General features: G+C 43.4%; 2 protein-coding genes and 4 non-coding genes across 6 annotated transcripts; 3 read left to right on the plus strand and 3 right to left on the minus strand.

The window, feature by feature from the left end:
- Positions 1-153: 153 nt before the first annotated feature.
- trnap-agg (transfer RNA proline (anticodon AGG)) lies at positions 154-225 on the minus strand. Its single transcript has one exon. It is a non-coding gene; the product is annotated as a tRNA-Pro (tRNA).
- Positions 226-786: 561 nt separating this feature from the next.
- On the minus strand, positions 787-858 carry trnap-ugg (transfer RNA proline (anticodon UGG)). Its single transcript has one exon. It is a non-coding gene; the product is annotated as a tRNA-Pro (tRNA).
- Positions 859-1426: 568 nt separating this feature from the next.
- On the minus strand, positions 1427-1498 carry trnap-agg (transfer RNA proline (anticodon AGG)). Its single transcript has one exon. It is a non-coding gene; the product is annotated as a tRNA-Pro (tRNA).
- Positions 1499-2681: 1183 nt separating this feature from the next.
- On the plus strand, positions 2682-2753 carry trnap-agg (transfer RNA proline (anticodon AGG)). The gene has a single exon. It is a non-coding gene; the product is annotated as a tRNA-Pro (tRNA).
- Positions 2754-3818: 1065 nt separating this feature from the next.
- On the plus strand, positions 3819-11743 carry LOC115360670 (cytochrome P450 2F2-like). Its single transcript, XM_030053732.1, has 10 exons — positions 3819-3995; positions 4933-5095; positions 7663-7815; positions 8212-8372; positions 8717-8893; positions 9010-9148; positions 9749-9834; positions 10034-10135; positions 10281-10422; positions 10582-11743. The coding sequence occupies exons 1-10, from the start codon at positions 3834-3836 to the stop codon at positions 10773-10775; spliced, it is 1479 nt and encodes a 492-aa protein (XP_029909592.1). The 5' UTR covers positions 3819-3833; the 3' UTR covers positions 10776-11743.
- A 297-nt stretch (positions 11744-12040) lies between these two features.
- LOC115361277 (cytochrome P450 2F2-like) lies at positions 12041-19089 on the plus strand. Its single transcript, XM_030054664.1, has 10 exons — positions 12041-12258; positions 12769-12931; positions 13060-13212; positions 14642-14802; positions 15134-15310; positions 15449-15587; positions 17716-17801; positions 18002-18103; positions 18249-18390; positions 18550-19089. Exons 1-10 carry the CDS (start codon positions 12097-12099, stop codon positions 18741-18743), a joined length of 1479 nt encoding a protein of 492 aa, XP_029910524.1. The 5' UTR covers positions 12041-12096; the 3' UTR covers positions 18744-19089.
- The last annotated feature ends 3146 nt before the right edge of the window (positions 19090-22235 follow it).

Here is a 22235-nt window from a genome sequence, read left to right on the forward strand (position 1 = left end):
AGAAGCATACACTGGTGATTTCCTCATCTCAAACAATTTCTTGAAACAAAAGCCAACAACAGTGGTGGGTATACCACAACAACTTCCAACTAACTTTTTGTGAGTAGTGTATTTTGTCCTCTGTGACCTCCTGACCCTCAGAGGTCAAAATCAGGGCTCGTCCGGGATTTGAACCCGGGACCTCTCGCACCCTAAGCGAGAATCATACCCCTAGACCAACGAGCCTGCCTCTTGCCAGATAACTGAGGGTTTAAATCCCCTCCTCTGTCCCATCCAGGCCTGCAATTAAACTCAAACTGGTGATGTGGCAGCTTGGAACCTCAAAACTCATCTGATCAAACAGCGCCCTCTGGTGGTCAGAACATGTTCTTTTTATATCACATGCAGGATTTCTCAGCTTCTCCTCAGGCTTCAGTCTGCACTGTAGTCATGGATAACATTTCATCCAAATCAGAGGCAGTTTGCTTTCCAGTATTGTTTCTGCTGTAAAAAGCAACAAGTACCATATAGTTTAAAAAACAAACCAAAAAACAAACGCAAAGCAAGTAAGCAAAAGTGCAATTTTGATGTTTAAAGAAAATGTAGAAAGAACGTTCACTTTTTTCAGAGCCATGGGTTCAGGTTAAATATACACAGAACAAGCTGCTCACCACAGACCTGATGAGATTTTTTAGCTTTTTACTGTAATTTTGTCAAGGTTCTTCACAGATTAAAGGGTGTGGAGTTCATTTCTGGTGGTGTGAGTTTTGTCTTTGGTGACCTCCTAACCCCTAGGGGTTAAAATTAGGGCTCGTCCGGGATTTGAACCCGGGACCTCTCGCACCCAAAGCGAGAATCATACCCCTAGACCAACGAGCCTGACACATGGAGGGAAAAATCTCCTCCTCAGTTCTCCTCAGCCCTGCAACTGAATTCCTCAAGCTGGTGATGTGGCAGGTTGGAGGCTAAGAGCTCATCTGGTCAAACAGCGCCTTCTAGTGGTCATTTCATCTTTTTAATTTCTATGCAAATGAAGACAAGATTCCCTCACACTGTCCTTACATTCAGACCTTCCTCAGGTAATCAGTCCCACGGATTGTGTGCATCTAACCTATGTAGAAGGAACATCCCACATTCCACACATTGTAATGGATAGCAACACTAATCTACACACAAACACCAAACAATTTAAAACCAATTCATCAAAACTCATCTCTTCCAAAATGACAGTAATAATGTTTGGATAATGATAAATCTCAGAGCAACACTGTCATAACTTCACTGTTAAGGCTGCCCCATTAGCAGACCTCTAGGTATGCAGTAAGAGAGTTGTTTCGATATATATAGCTTTGCCTGTGTTTTTCTCCTGGTGGGTCACACACTAGTTATATGGCCTGTGTCTGTGGTGACAGCTTATGGCATGTTTGACCTTTGGTGAAGAAAAGCAGGGCTCGTCCGGGATTTGAACCCGGGACCTCTCGCACCCTAAGCGAGAATCATACCCCTAGACCAACGAGCCTCCCCTAGCTTGCAAAAATAGGTCCATTCATCCACTGGCCAAGATCCAGAAGAATATCTTAATTAGGTACTTAAACCACCTCAACTGGCTCCTGTCAACGCAGTGAGCAGCAGCTTCACTCTGAGCTCCTCCAGGATGTCGGAGTTCCTGCAATACAAGTGGCAGATAATGCAAGCCACTTTTTTCCCACAGGGGACCTGGCCTTGGACTTGGAGGTCCTCATCCCGGTCAGGCTGCCGGTGCATGCAGGAGGTCACAGTTTGATGAAGCCAACAGGACCACATCTTCAAGACACAATCGTGAAGTCGTTATGTCGGATCCATTCCCTGACTGCACCTTAAAAATCTGTCCATGAAAATCACAAACAGAACTGGCGTCAAAGCACCAGTTATGCCTGACTGTGTGCAGACAGACTCCTGTCTACTCAAAAAGCATAGATACTAGAAACTTGTGCTTACACTTACACCACAGGTCTCCCCAGTAGAGCAAATAATGATTAGATTTTGGTGCACTTGAATATGTTAGCTTCATTAATAACCCCCGTAGCATAGCAATATTTAGTATATCATAGTGTTTATGGTAACAAATTATGCAGCTCAAGTGACTTTCATCTGTACTGAAGTCTGTTTGAGCAGCGATTCTCAACCTGGGGTCAAATCATCCCTCAAGGACTCCTGGGGGCCCTTCCAGGTGTACCCAGGAAAATGGAACATATTTTCATTTCACTATTATTTCATTGACTGGAAGCTTAATGAGAGAATGTATAAGAGTCACCATTCAGTTGTGAGCAGCAGTCTGTCACACAGGTGTAATAAAGACAGTTTGTTTCTAAAGTTATACCCTCCTTTTCCTCTGAAAAAAAAATCTTTTTTGAATGAACTTTTTTTTTTAACACCAGTGTTTCAGAAGAAACTCATAGCTGGCATTGATTTCAATAAAACTTTATCCATGCATGTGTAACTGTGAGGATGAAGCTCAGGTGTATGAGGAAATACAGAGTTCAGAAGATTGCTTCTGCATGTGATATAGAATGCAGTATGTTGTCATGACCACTAGAGGATGCTGTTTGACCAGATGAATTTTGAGACTCAAAGTTGCCACATCACCAGCTTCAGGAGGATAATTGCAGGCCTGGATGGGACAGAGGAGGGGATTTAAACCCTCAGTTAACTCACAGAAGGCAGGCTCGTTGGTCTAGGGGTATGATTCTCGCTTAGGGTGCGAGAGGTCCCGGGTTCAAATCCCGGACGAGCCCTGTTTTTGACCCCTGGGGGCCCTAACCCTAACTTGACTGATATATTGTGTTCTTTTATCAGGAGGGGGTATTTGGTTTTGTTTTACATCTGTAGTACTTGCTCTTTCCTCTTACTGTTCTGAGTTTTAGACACAAATGTTTACTTGGAGTCTGTCAGTGTTTACTCTGTTGTTATAATGTTGTCCTATTTCGCCCTGTACCTATTGCGTCAATCCTGTCAATCTTTAACTCATTAATCCAGCCCTTCGTTAGATTTCCTCTCTGTTAGATATTTATTCTGTAATATATATCTGCCTTGTAATGTGTCAGCACCAATTAAACAGTCAAATTCCTAATGCAACACTTAATATGTGGATGAAAAAAGACTGGAATAATGGAGGCTATTTCACATTTAACAAGCAGAAGAGGCACAGTGCAGCACAAAATCATTGCAGCCTATTAATATGTAATGAAAAGTGATCAAGCCTTTTCAGTGAAAGCTATTGAATTCCTTGTGCTGAGTCTCAGTGTGGGTGGACTTTGGCCAAACATCAGACATTTATGATCATACATAAATATCACACTTTGCATTGTATTTTCTGTTAGTTAGTTAATTGTTACCGGTAAATGAAGATCATTTGTTTTTTTTTTTGTTTGTTTTGTTTTGTTTTTTGTATTGATTTAGTGATGCAATACACACTCACACTCACAATTAATTGTTATCGGTAAATGAAGATCATTTGTGTGTTTTGTTGTTGTTGTTGTTTTTTGTATTGATTTAGTGATGCAATACACTCACACACATGTATGTATCAAAAATTTGGAGACACTCAGAAAAGCAGCGGGCCAGATGAGCACAGAGTTGTGTAACATGTCAAGGCATTCAGGAAGACTGAAGAGCAAAACAAGTAGTGAGCCGTGTTCTTAGAAATGATTTGGATACAACCTACATTGCTCCACTGCAGCCAATGAAACCACTTCATTCACAGGTCACATGATCATGACATGGCACGGTGTGTTTATAAAGCCGCACAGGTGTGTGTGTGGGGACCTGTGTGTCAGGGGAAATTTTTTTTTTTTAAAAATCAGCAGCGTCCCACCATGTTAGGATCTCTGTTCCTGCTCTGGCTGACTTTTTGTCTGCTGTTTTTTCTCTTGCGGACCCGCCGGGCCAAAAACTTCCCTCCAGGCCCGCAGCCCGTGCCCATCTTTGGAAACCTGCTGCAACTCAATCTGGAGAATCCTACTGCAGATCTGGAAAGGGTAATGTCCAGATTTACTCAGTGAAACCGGCTGGCTAAAAGAAACTTAGACATTGAAATGCAATGATTCTATCATTTGTAACTTGTTTGGTGAGAGAAATTACAGGTGGGGTTTTCCACATCAAAACAATAATACCAGATAATCAGTCTCAGAGAAGCCTTGAGAAGATAATTTCTTGTGCTTGACTGAACCTGATGCCCTGTATGGCAAGCCAAACCCATCTGGTTGTCAAATATTTAATGTGGAGGAAAGTACGGGGAATCCAGAGACAGTAATGCAGATTGCATCGCTCTCTGGTCAAAATATTTGGATATGAAGTCCATGTGCTGAAATTTTTGCACCGTAGTGACCTTACTGTTGGGTTGAAATTACATAACGAATTTACACACACACACGCACTATGATGTAATGATTAATTTGCTGCAGCAATTTATCTGCACTATCAGATGTGTAGTATGTATTGTGCAACTCTATCTGTACTATCTGTATGTTTATCATATATTGGATATCCTCCTCCTTATACATTTTTACAGTATGTGGGAGTAGATAAAGGCACAATTTGACTTCCGTAGACAAATTAATTGAAACTAATCTAATCTGGAAAGTGTAATGTAGAGCTGGGATTTACAGCTGAGCCTGCTGGAGTTGTGAATTTTTTTGTTTTTTCTAGCCTAACTGATAAAAACACATCAACCAAACCAGCTCACTGAAAACAACAAACTACTCCCAGTAAAAGCTGGAATCTGGGACTTTTCTTCCTGTTATAATTGTTTATGTGGATCATGGTGCCAGGTTACACAACATCAGACGGCAACTGCTGTCTCTCTCATGCAGCCTTACCTGAGTTTTCACTTTGCCAGTTCATCTCAGCTCCTGAACCGTTCACCAAGTAGCTGCTAACCAGTAGACAACGTGTGATATACATGCTCTGCCGCAGCTCAGCGCTCGCTATGGAAAAGTTTTCAGCCTGTACTTCGGCGGCCGGCCAGCAGTCATCCTGAATGGGACCAAAGCCATGAGGGAAGCCCTGGTTACCAAGGCAACAGACTTTGCGGGACGCCCTGGCGGACTGCTGCTCAGCCACCTAACACAGGGCAAAGGTATCATTAAAACACAGTGCAGTGTGACGGTTTTTAGGGTCTGGGCTGCTAAGCTGCCAGGACACTATTGTATTCCTAGGAATTCTTTCTTTTTTTTCTTCCTTTCTTTCTTTCTTTCTTTCTTCTGAGGAAATCATACATCCCATGGGTGAAAACTCACCAAACTTTGCACAAAGTTCCAGTCCCATGCCAGATTACCTCAGCTGCAAACTCAAGCCAATAGTCCTGATAGTGGGGCTACAGCAAGCCTCAAAAGTTCAAAACTTTGAAAATTCGTAACAAATTAATCATATGTGCTACAACTTCACAACTTTCATCAAACTGTAGCCTCAATATTGAAGAAACTTTTGTACACTTAAACCTATTGAAAATTATGAATTCCATCACCCTGTTTTTTTTCAAAAACTGTAAAACTTGTTAAACCTATCTCCTCCCACAATTTTTGCTCAAATGTCACCAAATTTGATACAGAGCATCTTCAGACTGTCCTACACAAATGATGTTCACAGATTTTTGATTTATCAAAAATTAAGCCGACAGTGCATCAAAATGTTTGACTGTAAACAGTACTGTAAACATACACTTGCAAATTAAATAAATAAATTAGACCTAGACTCAAGATCTCCTGAAGTCCACGATGATCTCCTTTGTTTTGTCGACCTTCAGGACCAGGTTGTTCACCTTCCACCAGTCCACAAGATGTCGCACTTCCTCCCTGTAAGCCAGTTCATTGTTGTCCTGAATGAGGCCCACAGCCGTTGTGTCGTCCGCGTACTTCAGGATGTGGTTGCTGTTGTACCTGGGGTGACAGTCGTGGGTCATCAGGGTGAACAGCAGGGGGCTCAGAACACATCGCTGGGGGGAGCCGGTGTTCAGGGAGATGACACTGGAGGTGTAGTTCCCCACACGGACAGACTGGGTTCTGTCGGTGAGGAAGTCCAGAAGTCAGTTACACAGGGGGGTCTTGAGGCCCAGGGGCCTCAATTTGCATACCAGGTCCTGGGCGATGATCGTATTGAATGCTGAGCTGAAGTCCAGGTACAGCATCCGAACATGGGTGTTCTTCTCCTCCAGGTGCTCCAGGCTCCGGTGGAGAGCAGTGGAGATGGCATCCTCAGTGGAGTGGTTAGGCTGGTATGCAAACTGGAACAGGTCGAATGATGGGGGGAGATGATGTGGTCCTTAACCACCCTCTCGAAGCACTTCATGATGGTGGATGTGAGTGCAAAGGGGCGAAAGTCATTAAGGCATGTGATGGCTGATTTCTTGGGCACTGGAATTATTGTGGCTGACTTGAAACACGGTGGGATGACAGCCTGGTTCAGTGAGGTATTGAAAATGTCTGTGAGCACATGGGCCAGCTGGTCTGCACATTCTTCAATGTTCATGAAAAAAATGGACAAAATTTTGGAGTCATGGCAGATAATGTGTGGTAAATTTCAGAATTGTATCTCAAAAACTCAATTTTTGACAGCATTTTGAATTTTGCTCTTGTGAACAATTGCAGTCAATGCAAGAATGGCATTTTTAAACATCAGTTTTTCACTTATGGAGCAAATCAATCATTTTAAAAAACAAATGATCAATATCACCATGCTGTCTAGATGCAATATGTGTATTTTCAGATTTTTGTCTTAATAACTGAATTTTTGACAGCTGTTTAAAATCTGTCTTTCCATGCATGGATGGCTGCTGTCCTGCAGGTCTGTGATTGGCTCAGTCAGTTTGTGAAGCTACATGTGTCGTTTTAGCTCAGTGAGATAGTGGCCAGGCCTCGGTGTCAAAGATTGTGAGTTCAAGCCTCAGTTTGTGCAACATTCCCACGTGCCAAAACTCACCAAACTTTGCACAAAGGTCCAGTCCCATGCCAGATCATCATTGTCAGATTTTTGTCTTGATGACTGATTTTTTTTTTTTTTTTTACAGTGGTTTGAAATCTGCCTTTCCATGCATAGGCAGCTGCTGTCATGTGACTGGCTTAGTCCAGTTGTGAAGCCTCACATGAATTCACACTTGCCAATTAGCTCAGTGAGATAAAGCCTTGTCCTTCATGCCAGAAACTATGAGTTCAAACCTCAACTGATGCAAAATGCACATAAGAATGCCACCTTTCTTTTCATCTTCCTATTCTCCACTTGTTGCTCAGTATTTCCTAAACTTGCCTGGCCCCGACCATTGCTGCACAGCAGCTATAATGTTTATTGTATTTTAGTCTGCTGTGTTCATTTTGTCCCTCTTGTTCCTCCATAGTCTTGTCAGCTTGTTCGTCCTCACGCCTGCCCTGCATTGCCTCATTAGCCCCGCACCTGTCTTGCATGTCTTTATTGTGTTTCGGCCAATCGTCTGTCCCCTCCAGGCCTGTGTCCTGCCCCTTTCTTAGCAATCAGTTCAGTTTGTATTTAAGTTCTTATTCTTCTGCTTGTTGCATAGAATTGCCTAGAAATGCCCACACCTGACCCATCGCTGCGCAGCAGCTATAATTCCACCTTTTTATTGTTAATATATTGTTTACAATAAAAGTAAACAGTAATATGGTATTGTAATAATAGATGTGAATATTATTTTAGGTGTGATCATGGCTGACCACGGTCCTAGTTGGAGGGAGCACCGTCGTTTTGCTCTGATGACTCTGAGAAACTTCGGTCTGGGGAAGCAGTCCATGGAGCAAAGGATTCTGGGAGAGGTAGAGCACGTCGCCGCGGTGCTGGAGAAGAGCATTGGTCAGTAGGCAGAGATAAAGTTCAGTCAAGGCTAAATTTCATGATTGATAATTGCATTTATTACTTTATTGCAAGATCAGCTCGCTTGATTGTAATCTGTTTGAAATATTTAATGCGAATATTGATCTTATAGGGTCAAAGTGTGTCTGAGTAAAATGACAGTAAAGTGGCCACAGGGTAAGATAAGATGCATACGCCTCAGATTTATAATATGGATAAAACCTATCTGTGGTGGCAGAAAACAAAATTATTTCAACCTGCCGATTCAAAAACAAATATCTGACCATCCCAAATATTTGTGAGACATTGCTGTCCATGTGAATGCACTCATTGTGAAAACATACATCTGCTGCTGTGCATCTTAATAAGGTCTCGTCTTGTTTTCCATTTCCCCAGGAAAGTCTGTGGACCCCCAGACTTTGTTTCACAACGCCTCCTGCGACATCATCTGCTCCATTATGTTCGGGACACGCTACGACTACGAACACGAGTTCTTCCAGGCCATGATCAAGATGATGGCCGACAGCTCCAAAATCGCCAACGGGCCCTGGGGGATGGTAGGTGTTTCATGATGCAGGGATGTAGCCGCCTGCTGCTGCCCTGTGAACTCTTGTGAATTCAGTTCCAGTTTTTCATTCAACCTAAAAGTTAAACACAGTCACTAATGTGGTCAGCAAGTTTTATCTCTCTTTTGGGGCCAAAAAACAGAAATCATTGTAAAAACTGAACTGTTTGTGCATATCAGTTCATGAAAAGTCACCATCTTGGAGCTGATTATGGGAAGGCAAATTCTTTGTCTTGGTTTGTGTTTATTTTCTAAAATATCACTAATTTCACACAGTAAAGCCGACTCACAGCCATACCTTTCTGTGCTACTCTTGGTAAATTCATATTTTTGTAGATCTATGACACCATACCACTGCTGAGGAGTCTTCCGCTGCCTTTCCAATACCCTCTGAAGGCTTACTGCACAGTCAAAAATTATGTGCTGGGCATCGTAGTGGAGCACAGAGCCTCCCGCTCCCCAAACCAGCCCCGGGACGTCATCGACAGCTACCTGGACGAGATGGACAAGAGGGTACGACTGAGTGTGTGTGTGTGTGTGTGTGTGTGTGCTTTAGTGTTCACTCCCATCTACTAACCTTTCACATAACCGTCTCTCCTCTCTCTCTGAACCCCCCTACCCTCCCTCAGAAAGCAGAGGGGGACAGTCTGTTTAATGAGGACCAGATGTTGGTGATGTTGATGGACCTGCTGTTTGCTGGGACAGACACCACGTCCAACACCATCCGCTTCGCCATGCTCTACCTCATGACCCACCCCGACATCCAGGGTGAGTCAAGTTTTCTGCTTCCTCTGGTTTAAAATGGGGGATTTTTTGCTGATATTTGAAATGCGGATATATTCCAACTCTTTTAGCTGATTGCCGATGCTGATACAGATTTATATGGATATATTTTACAGAGAACATCAAGTCTCTCCTGTAGTGGAATAAAGAAACTGTTAGATGCACACATAAAATACAGTGCTTTTCAAAATGCACACATCCACTGGTCAAAGTAATATATAACATTTTCTTTGAAACAAAACATTTTACATTCAGTCATACCTAAACAGGCTTGGCTGATGATCTCCCTGAGACAGACCTGGCAACAGCCACAACCAGGGCAAAGTTGATCTGTTTTGCATATCAGCATGTTATATTGGCAGTAATAATGATACTTCATTTTAAAACTGATATCAACTGATGCCAATATGACTGTGCATCCTTAGTTAAAAGCCGTCAATCATTCATTGATGTATTTAACTGCACTGAGAACTGATAAAAGCAAGATTAGACAATGAAACTGTCACTCATTAATTGTTTACATAAAAGAATGCCTGAGGTTACTAAAAAGCATCACATGGTAAACATATTTGTGTTGCGTGTCAGAGCGCTGTCAGCGGGAAATTGACCGGGTGCTGGAAGGAAAGGATCAGGCCAGTTTTGAAGACAGACACAAGATGCCATACACACAGGTACTGTGAAGCAATATGCAAAATGATTATCATTATTATTCAGTTTAGTCTCTACTGAGTCAGTTGAAAGTTTCATCAGTTGAACAGACTGAGAAATAACTATCAGAGGAAAACAACAACGATAAAACTGAATTGTTAAAAAAATCAGTGTCAACTGTCAACAACAAATGTGCTTTTTTCTGGCTCTCTGCTCCTGCAGGCAGTGATCCAGGAGACGCAGCGTATCGCCAGCACTCTGCCTCTCAGCGTCTTCCACTCCACCACAAAGGACACCGAGCTCATGGGATACCACATACCCAAAGTAAGAGCACGGCTGCAGCATTCACTGTTACAGGAAGGAAGGCAGTCTGTCTGTGCATGCTACGAAGTCACTTTTATCGCTTTGAGTCCAGTGGTGTGGTTTTGACTTAAGTCTATGCTTCCACCTCTCTCTCTGGCGCTCTCAGGGAACCTTGGTCATCCCTCACCTGACTTCAGTTCTGTACGAGGAAGGACAGTGGAAGTTCCCGCACGAATTCAACCCTGACAACTTCCTGAACGAGCAGGGAGAGCTGCTGAAACTGGAGGCGTTCATGCCTTTCTCTGTTGGTGAGAACTCTTGTTACTTAAACAAGCAAGACCACCTGGAATAAGGTTTGACGCTGTTTTTGTGAACTTACATGTGGTCAGCTTGTGTTTCCAGGGTGAATTGTTGTTATTGCTGTGGCTTTGGCGTTGTCAGTGACATTGTCTTTGTCTATATTTCAGGTCCCCGTATGTGTCTCGGGGAGGGCCTGGCTCGTATGGAGCTCTTCCTCATCCTGGTGACTCTGCTGAGGAGGTTCCAGTTCGTCTGGCCAGAGGACGCGGGACAGCCAGACTACACTCCGGTGTTCGGGGTCACCCAGGCCCCGAAACCCTACAGCATGATGGTCAGGCTCCGAGAGAGCCAGCAGGGCTGAGGAGGAGAGCGGGACGAGGGCTGAAAACCTGAGGGGACTGAATGTAATCAAGACCATCGCTGACTGTTAATTTAAGGGAGTTGGAAGTGAAAAAATAACTGTAATTCTTCTTGCTAAACTTTTCAGCTGGTAATAATTAGGGGTGGGAATCGCTGGGTGACTCACAATATGACATCATCACAATATTGTCCCCCCAGTAATGATGGTGTGATACCCTGAAAAAGGCAAAATAATTTTCCACTAAGCAGAAATCAGCTGTGTTTTCCAGTGTTTTAATATGTGACTGACAGAACAGTTCCAGTTAAAATATATAAACATGTGCAAATGAAGTTGAAAACTCAAATACTGTATCAATAATGCATCACAAGAGGATGTATCCTGATATATTGTATTATCGATTTACTGTCCCACCTCTAGTAATGCTGTTGATGTGTTTCACCTTCAGATTTAACAAAAACCTGAAAAACTGTACTGTAGTCATCATAATGCCTACACTTTGCCTCTGTGCTGTAACACAAATCAGCTACTTTAATGTTAGCTGGATTTAAATCGACACAAAATTATGTTAATTATTATCTTTAACTCATTAATCCAGCCCTTTGTTAGATTTCCTCTCTGTTAGATATTTATTCTGTAATATATATCTGCCTTGTAATGTGTCAGCACCAATTAAACAGTCAAATTCCTAATGCAACACTTAATATGTGGATGAAAAAAGACTGGAATAATGGAGGCTATTTCACATTTAACAAGCAGAAGAGGCACAGTGCAGCACAATATCATTGCAGCCTATTAATATGCAATGAAAAGTGATCAAGCCTTTTCAGTGAAAGCTATTGAATTCCTTGTGCTGAGTCTCAGTGTGGGTGGACTTTGGCCAAACATCAGTCATTTATGGTCATACGTAAATATCACGCCTTGTGTTGTATTTTCTGTTAGTTAGTTAATTGTTACCAGTAAATGAAGATCATTTGTGTTTTTTTGTTGTTGTTTTTTGTATTGATTTAGTGATGCAATACACACTCACACACATGTATGTATCAAAAATTTGGAGACACTCAGAAAAGCAGCGGGCCAGATGAGCACAGAATTGTCAAGGCATTCAGGAAGACTGAAGAGCAAAACAAGTAGTGAGCCGTGTTCTTAGAAATTATTTGGATACAACCTACATTCCTCCACTGCAGCCAATGAAACCACTTCATTCACAGGTCACATGATCATGACATGGCACGGTGTGTTTATAAAGCCGCACAGGTGTGTGTGTGTGTGTGTGGGGACCTGTGTGTCAGGGGAACCGGCAAACAATCAGCAGCGTCCCACCATGTTAGGATCTCTGTTCCTGCTCTGGCTGACTTTTTGTCTGCTGTTTTTTCTCTTGCGGACCCGCCGGGCCAAAAACTTCCCTCCAGGCCCGCAGCCCGTGCCCATCTTTGGAAACCTGCTGCAACTCAATCTGGAGAATCCTACTGCAGATCTGGAAAGGGTAATGTCCAGATTTACTCAGTGAAACCGGCTGGCTAAAAGAAACTATCTGTACTATCATATGTTTATCATATATTGGATATCCTCCTCCTTATACATTTTTACAGTATGTGGGAGTAGATAAAGGCACAATTTGACTTCCGTGAACAAATGAATTGAAACTAATCTAATCTGGAAAGTGTAATGTAGAGCTGGGATTTACAGCCGAGCCTGCTGGAGTTATGAATTTTTTTGTTTTTTCTAGCCTAACTGATAAAAACACATCAACCAAACCAGCTCACTGAAAACAACAAACTACTCCCAGTAAAAGCTGGAATCTGGGACTTTTCTTCCTGTTATAATTGTTTATGTGGATCATGGTGCCAGATTACACAACATCAGAAGGCAACTGCTGTCTCTCTCATGCAGCCTTACCTGAGTTTTCACTTTGCCAGTTCATCTCAGCTCCTGAACCATTCACCAAGTAGCTGCTAACCAGTAGACAACGTGTGATATACATGCTCTGCCACAGCTCAGCGCTCGCTATGGAAAAGTTTTCAGCCTGTACTTCGGCGGCCGGCCAGCAGTCATTCTGAATGGGACCAAAGCCATGAGGGAAGCCCTGGTTACCAAGGCAACAGACTTTGCGGGACGCCCTGGCGGACTGCTGCTCAGCCACCTAACACAGGGCAAAGGTATCATTAAAACACAGTGCAGTGTGACGGTTTTTGCTTTTTTCCACCTTTTTATTGTTAATATATTGTTGACAATAAAAGTAAGCAGTAATATGGTATTGTAATAATAGATGTGAATATTATTTTAGGTGTGATCATGGCTGACCACGGTCCTAGTTGGAGGGAGCACCGTCGTTTTGCTCTGATGACTCTGAGAAACTTCGGTCTGGGGAAGCAGTCCATGGAGCAAAGGATTCTGGGAGAGGTAGAGCACGTCGCCGCGGTGCTGGAGAAGAGCATTGGTCAGTAGGCAGAGATAAAGTTCAGTCAAGGCTAAATTTCATGATTGATAATTGCATTTATTGCTTTTTTGCAAGATCAGCTCGCTTGATTGTAATCTGTTTGAAATATTTAATGCGAATATTGATCTTATAGGATCAAAGTGTGTCTGAGTAAAATGGCAGTAAAGTGGCCACAGGGTAAGATAAGACGCATACGCCTCAGATTTATAATATGGATAAAACCTATCTGTGGTGGCAGAAAACAAAATTATTTTAACCCGCCGATTCAAAAACAAATATGAAACAAATGTGAATGCACTCATTGTGAAAACATACATCTGCTGTGCTCCATCCTTCCCTCACTCGTGAACAAGACCCCGAGATACTTGAACTCCTCCACTTGAGGCAGGACTTCTCCACCAACCTGGAGAGGGCATGCCACGTTTTTCCTGTCGAGAACCATGGCCTCGGACTTGGAGGTGCTGATTCTCATCCCAGCCGCTTCACACTCGGCTATAAACCGCCCCAGTGCCTGCAGAAGGTCCTGTCTCGAAGGAGCCAACAGGACAACATCATCGGCAAAAAGCAGCGATGAAATCCTGTGACTCCCAAACAGGACTCCCTCTGGCCCCTGGCTGCGCCTAGAAATTCTGTCCATAAAGATTATGAACAGAACCGGTGATAAAGGACAGCCCTGCCGGAGTCCAACATGCACTGGGAACAGGTCTGACTTTTTGCCGGCAATGCGAACCAAGCTCCTGCTCCGGTCATACAGGGACCGCACAGCCCTTAGCAAAGGGCCTCGGACCCCATACTCCCGGAGCACCCCCCACAGGGTACCACGAGGGACACGGTGCAGGCTCTGCAGTGATGCGGTCGGTGTACCAATCCGTCATGGTGAAGAAGGAGCTGAGCCGAAAGGCGAAGCTCTCGATTTACCAGTCAATCTACGTTCCTACCCTCACATCATGAGCTTTGGGTAATGACCGAAAGGACAAGATCGCGGATACAAGCGGCCGAAATGAGTTTCCTTCGCAGGGTGGCCGGGCACTCCCTTAGAGATAGGGTGAGGAGCTCGGTCACTCGGGAGGAGCTCGGAGTAGATCCGCTGCTCCTCTGCATCGAGAGGAACCAGTTGAGGTGGCTCGGGCATCTGTTTCGGATGCCCCCTGGACGCCTCCCTGGGGAGGTGTTCTGGGCATGCCCCATCGGGAGGAGGCCCCGGGGAAGACCCAGGACACGCTGGAGGGACTATGTCTCTTAGCTGGCCTGGGAACGCTTGGTGTTCCTCCTGAGGAGCTGGCGGAAGTGTCTGGGGAGAGGGAAGTCTGGGTGTCTCTGCTCAGACTGCTGCCCCCGCGACCCAGGCCCGGATAAGCGGCAGAAGATGGATGGATGGACGTCTGCTGAGCATCTCAGTAAGGTCTCGTCTTGTTTTTCATTTCCCCAGGAAAGTCCGTGGACCCCCAGACTTTGTTTCACAACGCCTCCTGTGACATCATCTGCTCCATTATGTTCGGGGCACGCTACGACTATGAACACGAGTTCTTCCAGGCCATGATCAAGATGATGGCCGACAACTCCAAAATCGCCAACGGGCCCTGGGGGATGGTAGGTGTTTTATGATGCAGGGATGTGGCTGCTGCTGTGCTGCAAACATCCTATAAATTCAGTTCCAGTGCTTTTCATTCAGCGTAAAAGTTAAACACAGTCACTAATGTGGTCAGACAGATTTATCTCCTTTAGGGCCAAAAAAAAAAAAGAAATCATTGTAAAAATTGAACTGTTTGTGCATATCAGTTCATGAAAAGTCATCATCTTGGAGTTGACAATGGGAAGGCAAATTCTGTGTCTGTTCTAAAATATCACTAATTTCACACAGTAAAGCCGACTCACAGCCATACCTTTCTGTGCTACTATTGGTAAATTCATATTTTTGTAGATCTATGACACCATGCCACTGCTGAGGAGTCTTCCGCTGCCTTTCCAAAACCCTCTGAAGGCTTACTGCACAGTCAAACATCATGTGCTGGGCATCGTAGAGGAGCACAGAGCCTCCCGCTCCCCAAACCAGCCCCGGGACGTCATCGACAGCTACCTGGACCAGATGGACAAGAGGGTACGGCTGAGTGTGTGTGTGTGTGTGTGTGTGTATGTGTATGTGTGTGTTTGTGTGTGTGTTAGTGTTTGCTCCCATCTACTAACCTTTCACATAACTGTCTCTCCTCTCACTCTGAACCCCCCTACCCTCCCTCAGAAAGCAGAGGAGGACAGTCTGTTTAATGAGGACCAGATGGTGGTGATGTTGCTGGACCTGCTGTTTGCCGGGACAGACACCACGTCCAATACCATCCGCTTTGCCGTGCTCTACCTCATGACCCACCCCGACATCCAAGGTGAGTCAAGTTTTCTGCTTCCTTAAAATCATGGTTGCCTATCATTATGCCGGTTATTTTAATATTATCACAAATGGCGCATGCTAATGGTTCCAGGGCTAAGACAAATATTAAAGGGCTTAATGGACAGCCTTGTCTTGTGCCACGGTAAAGGTTGAAGGGTTCAGAGATCAGACCATTAGCCTTGACTGAGGAGGCAGGGTTGTTATAGAGCGCCTTGAACCACTGCATAGAGGTTGGACCGAAGCCATATTTCAACAGTATCTGGAATAGGTAAGGCCACTCTATTCTGTCAAAGGCTTTCTCCGTGTCCAGTGATATCGCTACCGCTGGACACTGGAGAGAGCTGGCTTTTAACATGACTTGAAACAGTCTTCTCATATTATTGGCTGGAAGTCTGCCTGGTATAAATCCTACCTGATCTATGTGTACCAAAGAGGTCATAACCTTCTCTAGAAGGAGAGCCAGAATTTTTGCAAACACTTTATAGTCATTATTCATTAAACTTAGGGGACGGAAATTACCCATGTCTAAGAGATCCTTCCCTGGTTTCGGAAGAAGTGAAAATGTGGCCGCACGCATTGTCACTGGCATTGACTTGTTTTCAATTATGTTATTGAATAGCAGGGACAAAACTGGCGACAGGTTGTTCTGGAATTGTTTGTAGAATTCTATGGTGTAGCCATTTCCCCTTGGAGATTTGCCATTGGCAAGCCTTTTAATTGCAGTGAAAATCTCTGTTTCCCTAACAGGTGCCTCCAACTCATCTTTATGCTGCGTACTCAGTTTAGGAAGGTGGATATCCTTAAGGAACTCTTCCACCTTGTGCTCCTGAGATTGACATTCAGCTTGATACAATTTGGAATAAAACTCTTTAAAAGAAGTGCATATTGAAGCTTGATCTACAATAATGTTGCCGCTGCAGTCTTTTATCGCTAGTATTGATTGCTTGTTTTCCTGCTGTTTAAGTTGATAGGCTAGCATTTTACCTGCTTTGTCACCACTCTCAAAATGTCTTCTATGCAGACGAAAGAGAGCAAAGGCAGTCTCCTCGTGGAGTATTGCTTGTAAATCAGCTCTAGCTATTAAAAGATTTCTCTTCAAGGCCAGGTTTGTTGTATCAAGCATATGTTGGGCTTCTAGTGCCTTAATTTTTCCAAGTAGATTATTTTTCTTTTCGCTTTTCAACTTGCATTGGGCGGTAGAATAACTAATTATCCAGCCCCTGCATGTTACCTTAAAAGCTTCCCAGACTGTTTGGATGGAAGAGACTGAACTCATGTTTATTTTAAAAAATTCATTGGTTATCTGTCTTATTAGGGAAACAAATTTTGCATCCTGTAATAATGAATTATTAAATCTCCATTGTCGTGTTCTATGCTGGTTATCAAATATAGGGCTGAAAATCATTGACAGAGGTGCATGATCTGAAATGAGAATGTTATGGATTTCTGTGTCATTGACATTCACAGAATGTGTAGATGAAATGAGGAGGTAATCAATCCTCGAATAAGAATTGTGTGCGTGTGAATAGTATGAATAACTCCTGCTTCCTCTGGTTTAAAATGGGGGATTTTTTGCTGATATTTGAAATGCGGATATATTCCTACTCTTTTAGATACAGATATATATGCATATATTTTCCCCGCCTAATTACAGTGAACATCAAGTCTCTCCTGTAGTGGAATAAAGAAACTGGTAGATGCACATATAAAATACAATGCTTTTCAAAATGCACACATCAACTGGTCAAAGTAAGATATAACATTTTCTTTAAAACAAAACATTTTACATTCAATCATACTTAAACAGGCTTGGCTGATTATCTCCCTGAGACAGACCTGGCAACAGCCACAACCAGGGCAAAGTTGATCTGTTTTGCATATCAGCATGTTATATTGGCAGTAATACTGATACTTCGTTTTAAAACTGATATCAACTGATGCCAGTATGACTGTGCATCCCTAGTTAAAAGCAGTCAATCATTCGTTGATGTATTTAACTGCACTGAGAACTGATAAAAGCAAGATTAGACAATAAAACTGTCACACATTAATTGTTTACATAAAAGAATGCCTGCTGTTACTAAAAAGCATCACATGGTAAACATATTTGTGTTGCGTGTCAGAGCGCTGTCAGCGGGAAATTGACCGAGTGCTGGAAGGAAAGGATCAGGCCAGTTTTGAAGACAGACACAAGATGCCATACACACAGGTACTGTGAAGCAATATGCAAAATGATTATCATTATTATTCAGTTTAGTCTCTATTGAGTCAGTTGAAAGTTTCATCAGTTGAACAGACTGAGAAATAATTATCAGAGGAAAACAACAACGATAAAACTGAATTGTTAAAAAAAATCAGTGTCAACTGTCAACAACAAATGTGCTTTTTTCTGGCTCTCTGCCCCTGCAGGCAGTGATCCAGGAGACGCAGCGTATCGCCAGCACTCTGCCTCTCAGCGTCTTCCACTGCACCACAAAGGACACAGAGCTCATGGGATACCACATACCCAAAGTAAGAGCACGGCTGCAGCATTCACTGTTACAGGAAGGAAGGCAGTCTGTCTGTGCATGCTACAAAGTCACTTTTATCGCTTTGAGTCCAGTGGTATGGTTTTGACTTAAGTCTATGCTTCCACCTCTCTCTCTGGCGCTCTCAGGGAACCTTGGTCATCCCTAACCTGACTTCAGTTCTGCACGAGGAAGGACAGTGGAAGTTCCCGCACGAATTCAACCCTGACAACTTCCTGAACGAGCAGGGAGAGCTGCTGAAACTGGAGGCGTTCATGCCTTTCTCTGTTGGTGAGAACTCTTGTTACTTAAACAAGCAAGACCACCTGGAATAAGGTTTGACGCTGTTTTTGTGAACTTACATGTGGTCAGCTTGTGTTTCCAGGGTGAACTGTTGTTATTGCTGTGGCTTTGGCGTTGTCAGTGACATTGTCTTTGTCTATATTTCAGGTCCCCGTATGTGTCTCGGGGAGGGCCTGGCTCGTATGGAGCTCTTCCTCATCCTGGTGACTCTGCTGAGGAGGTTCCAGTTCGTCTGGCCAGAGGATGCGGGACAGCCAGACTACACTCCGGTGTTCGGGGTCACCCAGGCCCCGAAACCCTACAGCATGATGGTCAGGCTCCGAGAGAGCCAGCAGGGCTGAGGAGAAGAGCGGGACGAGGGCTGAAAACCTGAGGGGACTGAATGTAATCAAGACCATCGCTGACTGTTAATTTAAGGGAGTTGGAAGTGAAAAACTAACTGTAATTCTTCTTGCTAAACTTTTCAGCTGGTAATAATTAGGGGTGGGAATCGCCGGGTGACTCACAATATGACATCATCACAATATTGTACCCCCAATAATGATAGTATGATACCCTGAAAAAGGCAAAATAATTTTCCACTAAGCAGGAATCAGCTGTGTTTTCCAGTATTTTAATATGTGACTGACAGAACAGTTCCAGTTAAAATATATAAACGTGCAAATGAAGTTGAAAACTCAAATAGTGTATCAATAATGTGTCACAAGAGGATGTATCCTGATATATTGTATTATCGATTTACTGTCCCACCTCTGCTGATGTGTTTCACCTTCAGATTAGGCTGACAGGGAGAAGACGGCAGCTCATACAAACCAGTTATTTGCATGTTCAGGTTCATAAAATGTCCCAAAAGGCACTATTGTGGCATATTGAAATGCATTATGCACAGAAATAATACCCATTATGTGGCATGATATATACCTAAAAGTCACATTTGGTTAAAGCCAGGCAGGCAGAAAATGTGGGTGAGAGGAGAAGGCAACGCGAGGCAGGGAGGAGATGTAGAGTAGCAGCAGTCAGGCTTGTTGGGCGAAGGAGGGCAGGTGAATTAGCCGTGACTTGGCGTGGTCTAATGATGATGGCGTAGCGTTGGCAGACAAACAGTGGAGCAGTGGAAGTCGGGCAGGCCAGTCAGCGAGATGGCAGGCGTGCTGATGGGAATTGCAGGGCAGCTGAGTCGATGGAGCGAGGAGCCGGGAGAGAGAGAGACACGGAGAGCAGAGAAAAACAAATGGGGAGTGGAGGAAAGGGCACGGTCATGGCCATGACAGATTGTATAGATTAGTCTGTCAAATGTTTAACTGCAAGTGTTTGATTGTTTGGTTAATAAATTACCAACATCCCTCCAATGTTTTCCTCTGGTATGTGTGTGTGTGTGTGTGTGTGTGTGTGTGTGTGATGTCTCAAAGTTATCCACTGCTATACAAGCTAATTCAGGCCAATTAAGCTGTACATATCTCCCAATGTTTTATGAAGTTTCATCATTAACATCCTTGAATTCGCCACAACATTATTATCATCTTCATCACTGATTAGTAAGGACAGCTATTTATTTTTCCCAGAGGACGCTCAGTAATGTTGGACTCCAAAACAAAATGGTACCAAAGAACTATATACACCATACACACTCAGTCATCCGGGTGGCAGTACACACTTCTAGGTTGAGAAAAGTAGAGAACGAGATACATGTGCAGATGGTGAAGGGCATGCAGAGGACTGAAGGCAGATGGCCAAAGGTCACACTGAGTGGGTAGTCATACAGGCCAACTAATGACTGGGCAACATCAATCAATCATCATGCAAAAGATAAAATGAACATCTGAACATTAACGGCTCAAAAACAGAGATACACTTGGTATTATCAATGTACTCAATTTGAATTTTGAATCGAGTGTTTAGAATTAAGTAACTGTTGAAATGAAGTACAAAATTTGGTCAAATGTGTGAGCACAAGCAGCATGAGGAGGAGTCTTGTGTTGGTGTTGTAATCTCTATTCTGAACTTTTTAAATCTAGACTATGACAAACACGCCTCATACTAAAATAAAAATCAAACTAACACAGAAACTAATAAAAACTATACTGAAGAGAGAAAAACAACTCTGGAAACTAAATGAAAATTAACGGAATTGAAAACACATCAAAAATATGAAATAAAACCAAAAACTAATGGAAAAATACCAAACTATAATAACGACATACAGTACAGGCCAAAAGTTTGGACACACCTTCTCATTCAATGCGTTTTCTTTATTTTCATGACTATTTACATTGTAGATTCTAACTGAAGGAATCAAAACTATGAATGAACACGTGGAGTTATGTACTAAACAAAAAAAGGTGAAATAACTGAAAACATGTTTTATATTCTAGTTTCTTCAAAATAGCCACCCTTTGCTCTGATTACTGCTTTGCACACTCTTGGCATTCTCTTGATGAGCTTCAAGAGGTAGTCACCTGAAATGGTTTTCCAACAGTCTTGAAGGAGTTCCCAGAGGTGTTTAGCACTTGTTGGCCCCTTTGCCTTCACTCTGCGGTCCAGCTCACCCCAAACCATCTGGATTGGGTTCAGGTCCGGTGACTGTGGAGGCCAGGTCATCTGCCGCAGCACTCCATCACTCTCCTTCTTGGTCAAATAGCCCTTACACAGCCTGGAGGTGTGTTTGGGCTCATTGTCCTGTTGAAAAATAAATGATGGTCCAACTAAACGCAAACCGGATGGGATGGCATGTCGCTGCAGGATGCTGTGGTAGCCATGCTGGTTCAGTGTGCCTTCAATTTTGAATAAATCCCCAACAGTGTCACCAGCAAAACACCCCCACACCATCACACCTCCTCCTCCATGCTTCACAGTGGGAACCAGGCATGTGGAATCCATCCGTTCACCTTTTCTGCGTCTCACAAAGACACGGCGGTTGGAACCAAAGATCTCAAATTTGGACTCATCAGACCAAAGCACAGATTTCCACTGGTCTAATGTCCATTCCTTGTGTTTCTTGGCCCAAACAAATCTCTTCTGCTTGTTGCCTCTCCTTAGCAGTGGTTTCCTAGCAGCTATTTGACCATGAAGGCCTGATTGGCGCAGTCTCCTCTTAACAGTTGTTCTAGAGATGGGTCTGCTGCTAGAACTCTGTGTGGCATTTCTCTGCTCTCTGATCTGAGCTGCTGTTAACTTGCGATTTCTGAGGCTGGTGACTCGGATGAACTTGTCCTCAGAAGCAGAGGTGACTCTTGGTCTTCCTTTCCTGGGTTGGTCCTCATGTGTGCCAGTTCCGTTGTAGCGCTTGATGGTTTTTGCGACTCCACTTGGGGACACATTTAAAGTTTTTGCAATTTTCTGGACTGACTGACCTTCATTTCTTAAAGTAATGATGGCCACTTGTTTTTCTTTAGTTAGCTGATTGGTTCTTGCCATAATATGAATTTTAACAGTTGTCCAATAGGGCTGTCGGCTGTGTAGTAACCTGACTTCTGCACAACACAACTGATGGTCCCAACCCCATTGATAAAGCAAGAAATTCCACTAATTAACCCTGATAATGCACACCTGTGAAGTGAAAACCATTTCAGGTGACTACCTCTTGAAGCTCATCGAGAGAATGCCAAGAGTGTGCAAAGCAGTAATCAGAGCAAAGGGTGGCTATTTTGAATAAACTAGAATATAAAACATGTTTTCAGTTATTTCACCTTTTTTTGTTAAGTACATAACTCCACATGTGTTCATTCATAGTTTTGATGCCTTCAGTGAGAATCTACAATGTAAATAGTCATGAAAATAAAGAAAACGCATTGAATGAGAAGGTGTGTCCAAACTTTTGGCCTGTACTGTATATT

This window comes from Myripristis murdjan, chromosome 6, assembly GCF_902150065.1.
Source record: "Myripristis murdjan chromosome 6, fMyrMur1.1, whole genome shotgun sequence".
NCBI classification, from domain to species: Eukaryota; Metazoa; Chordata; class Actinopteri; order Holocentriformes; family Holocentridae; genus Myripristis; species Myripristis murdjan.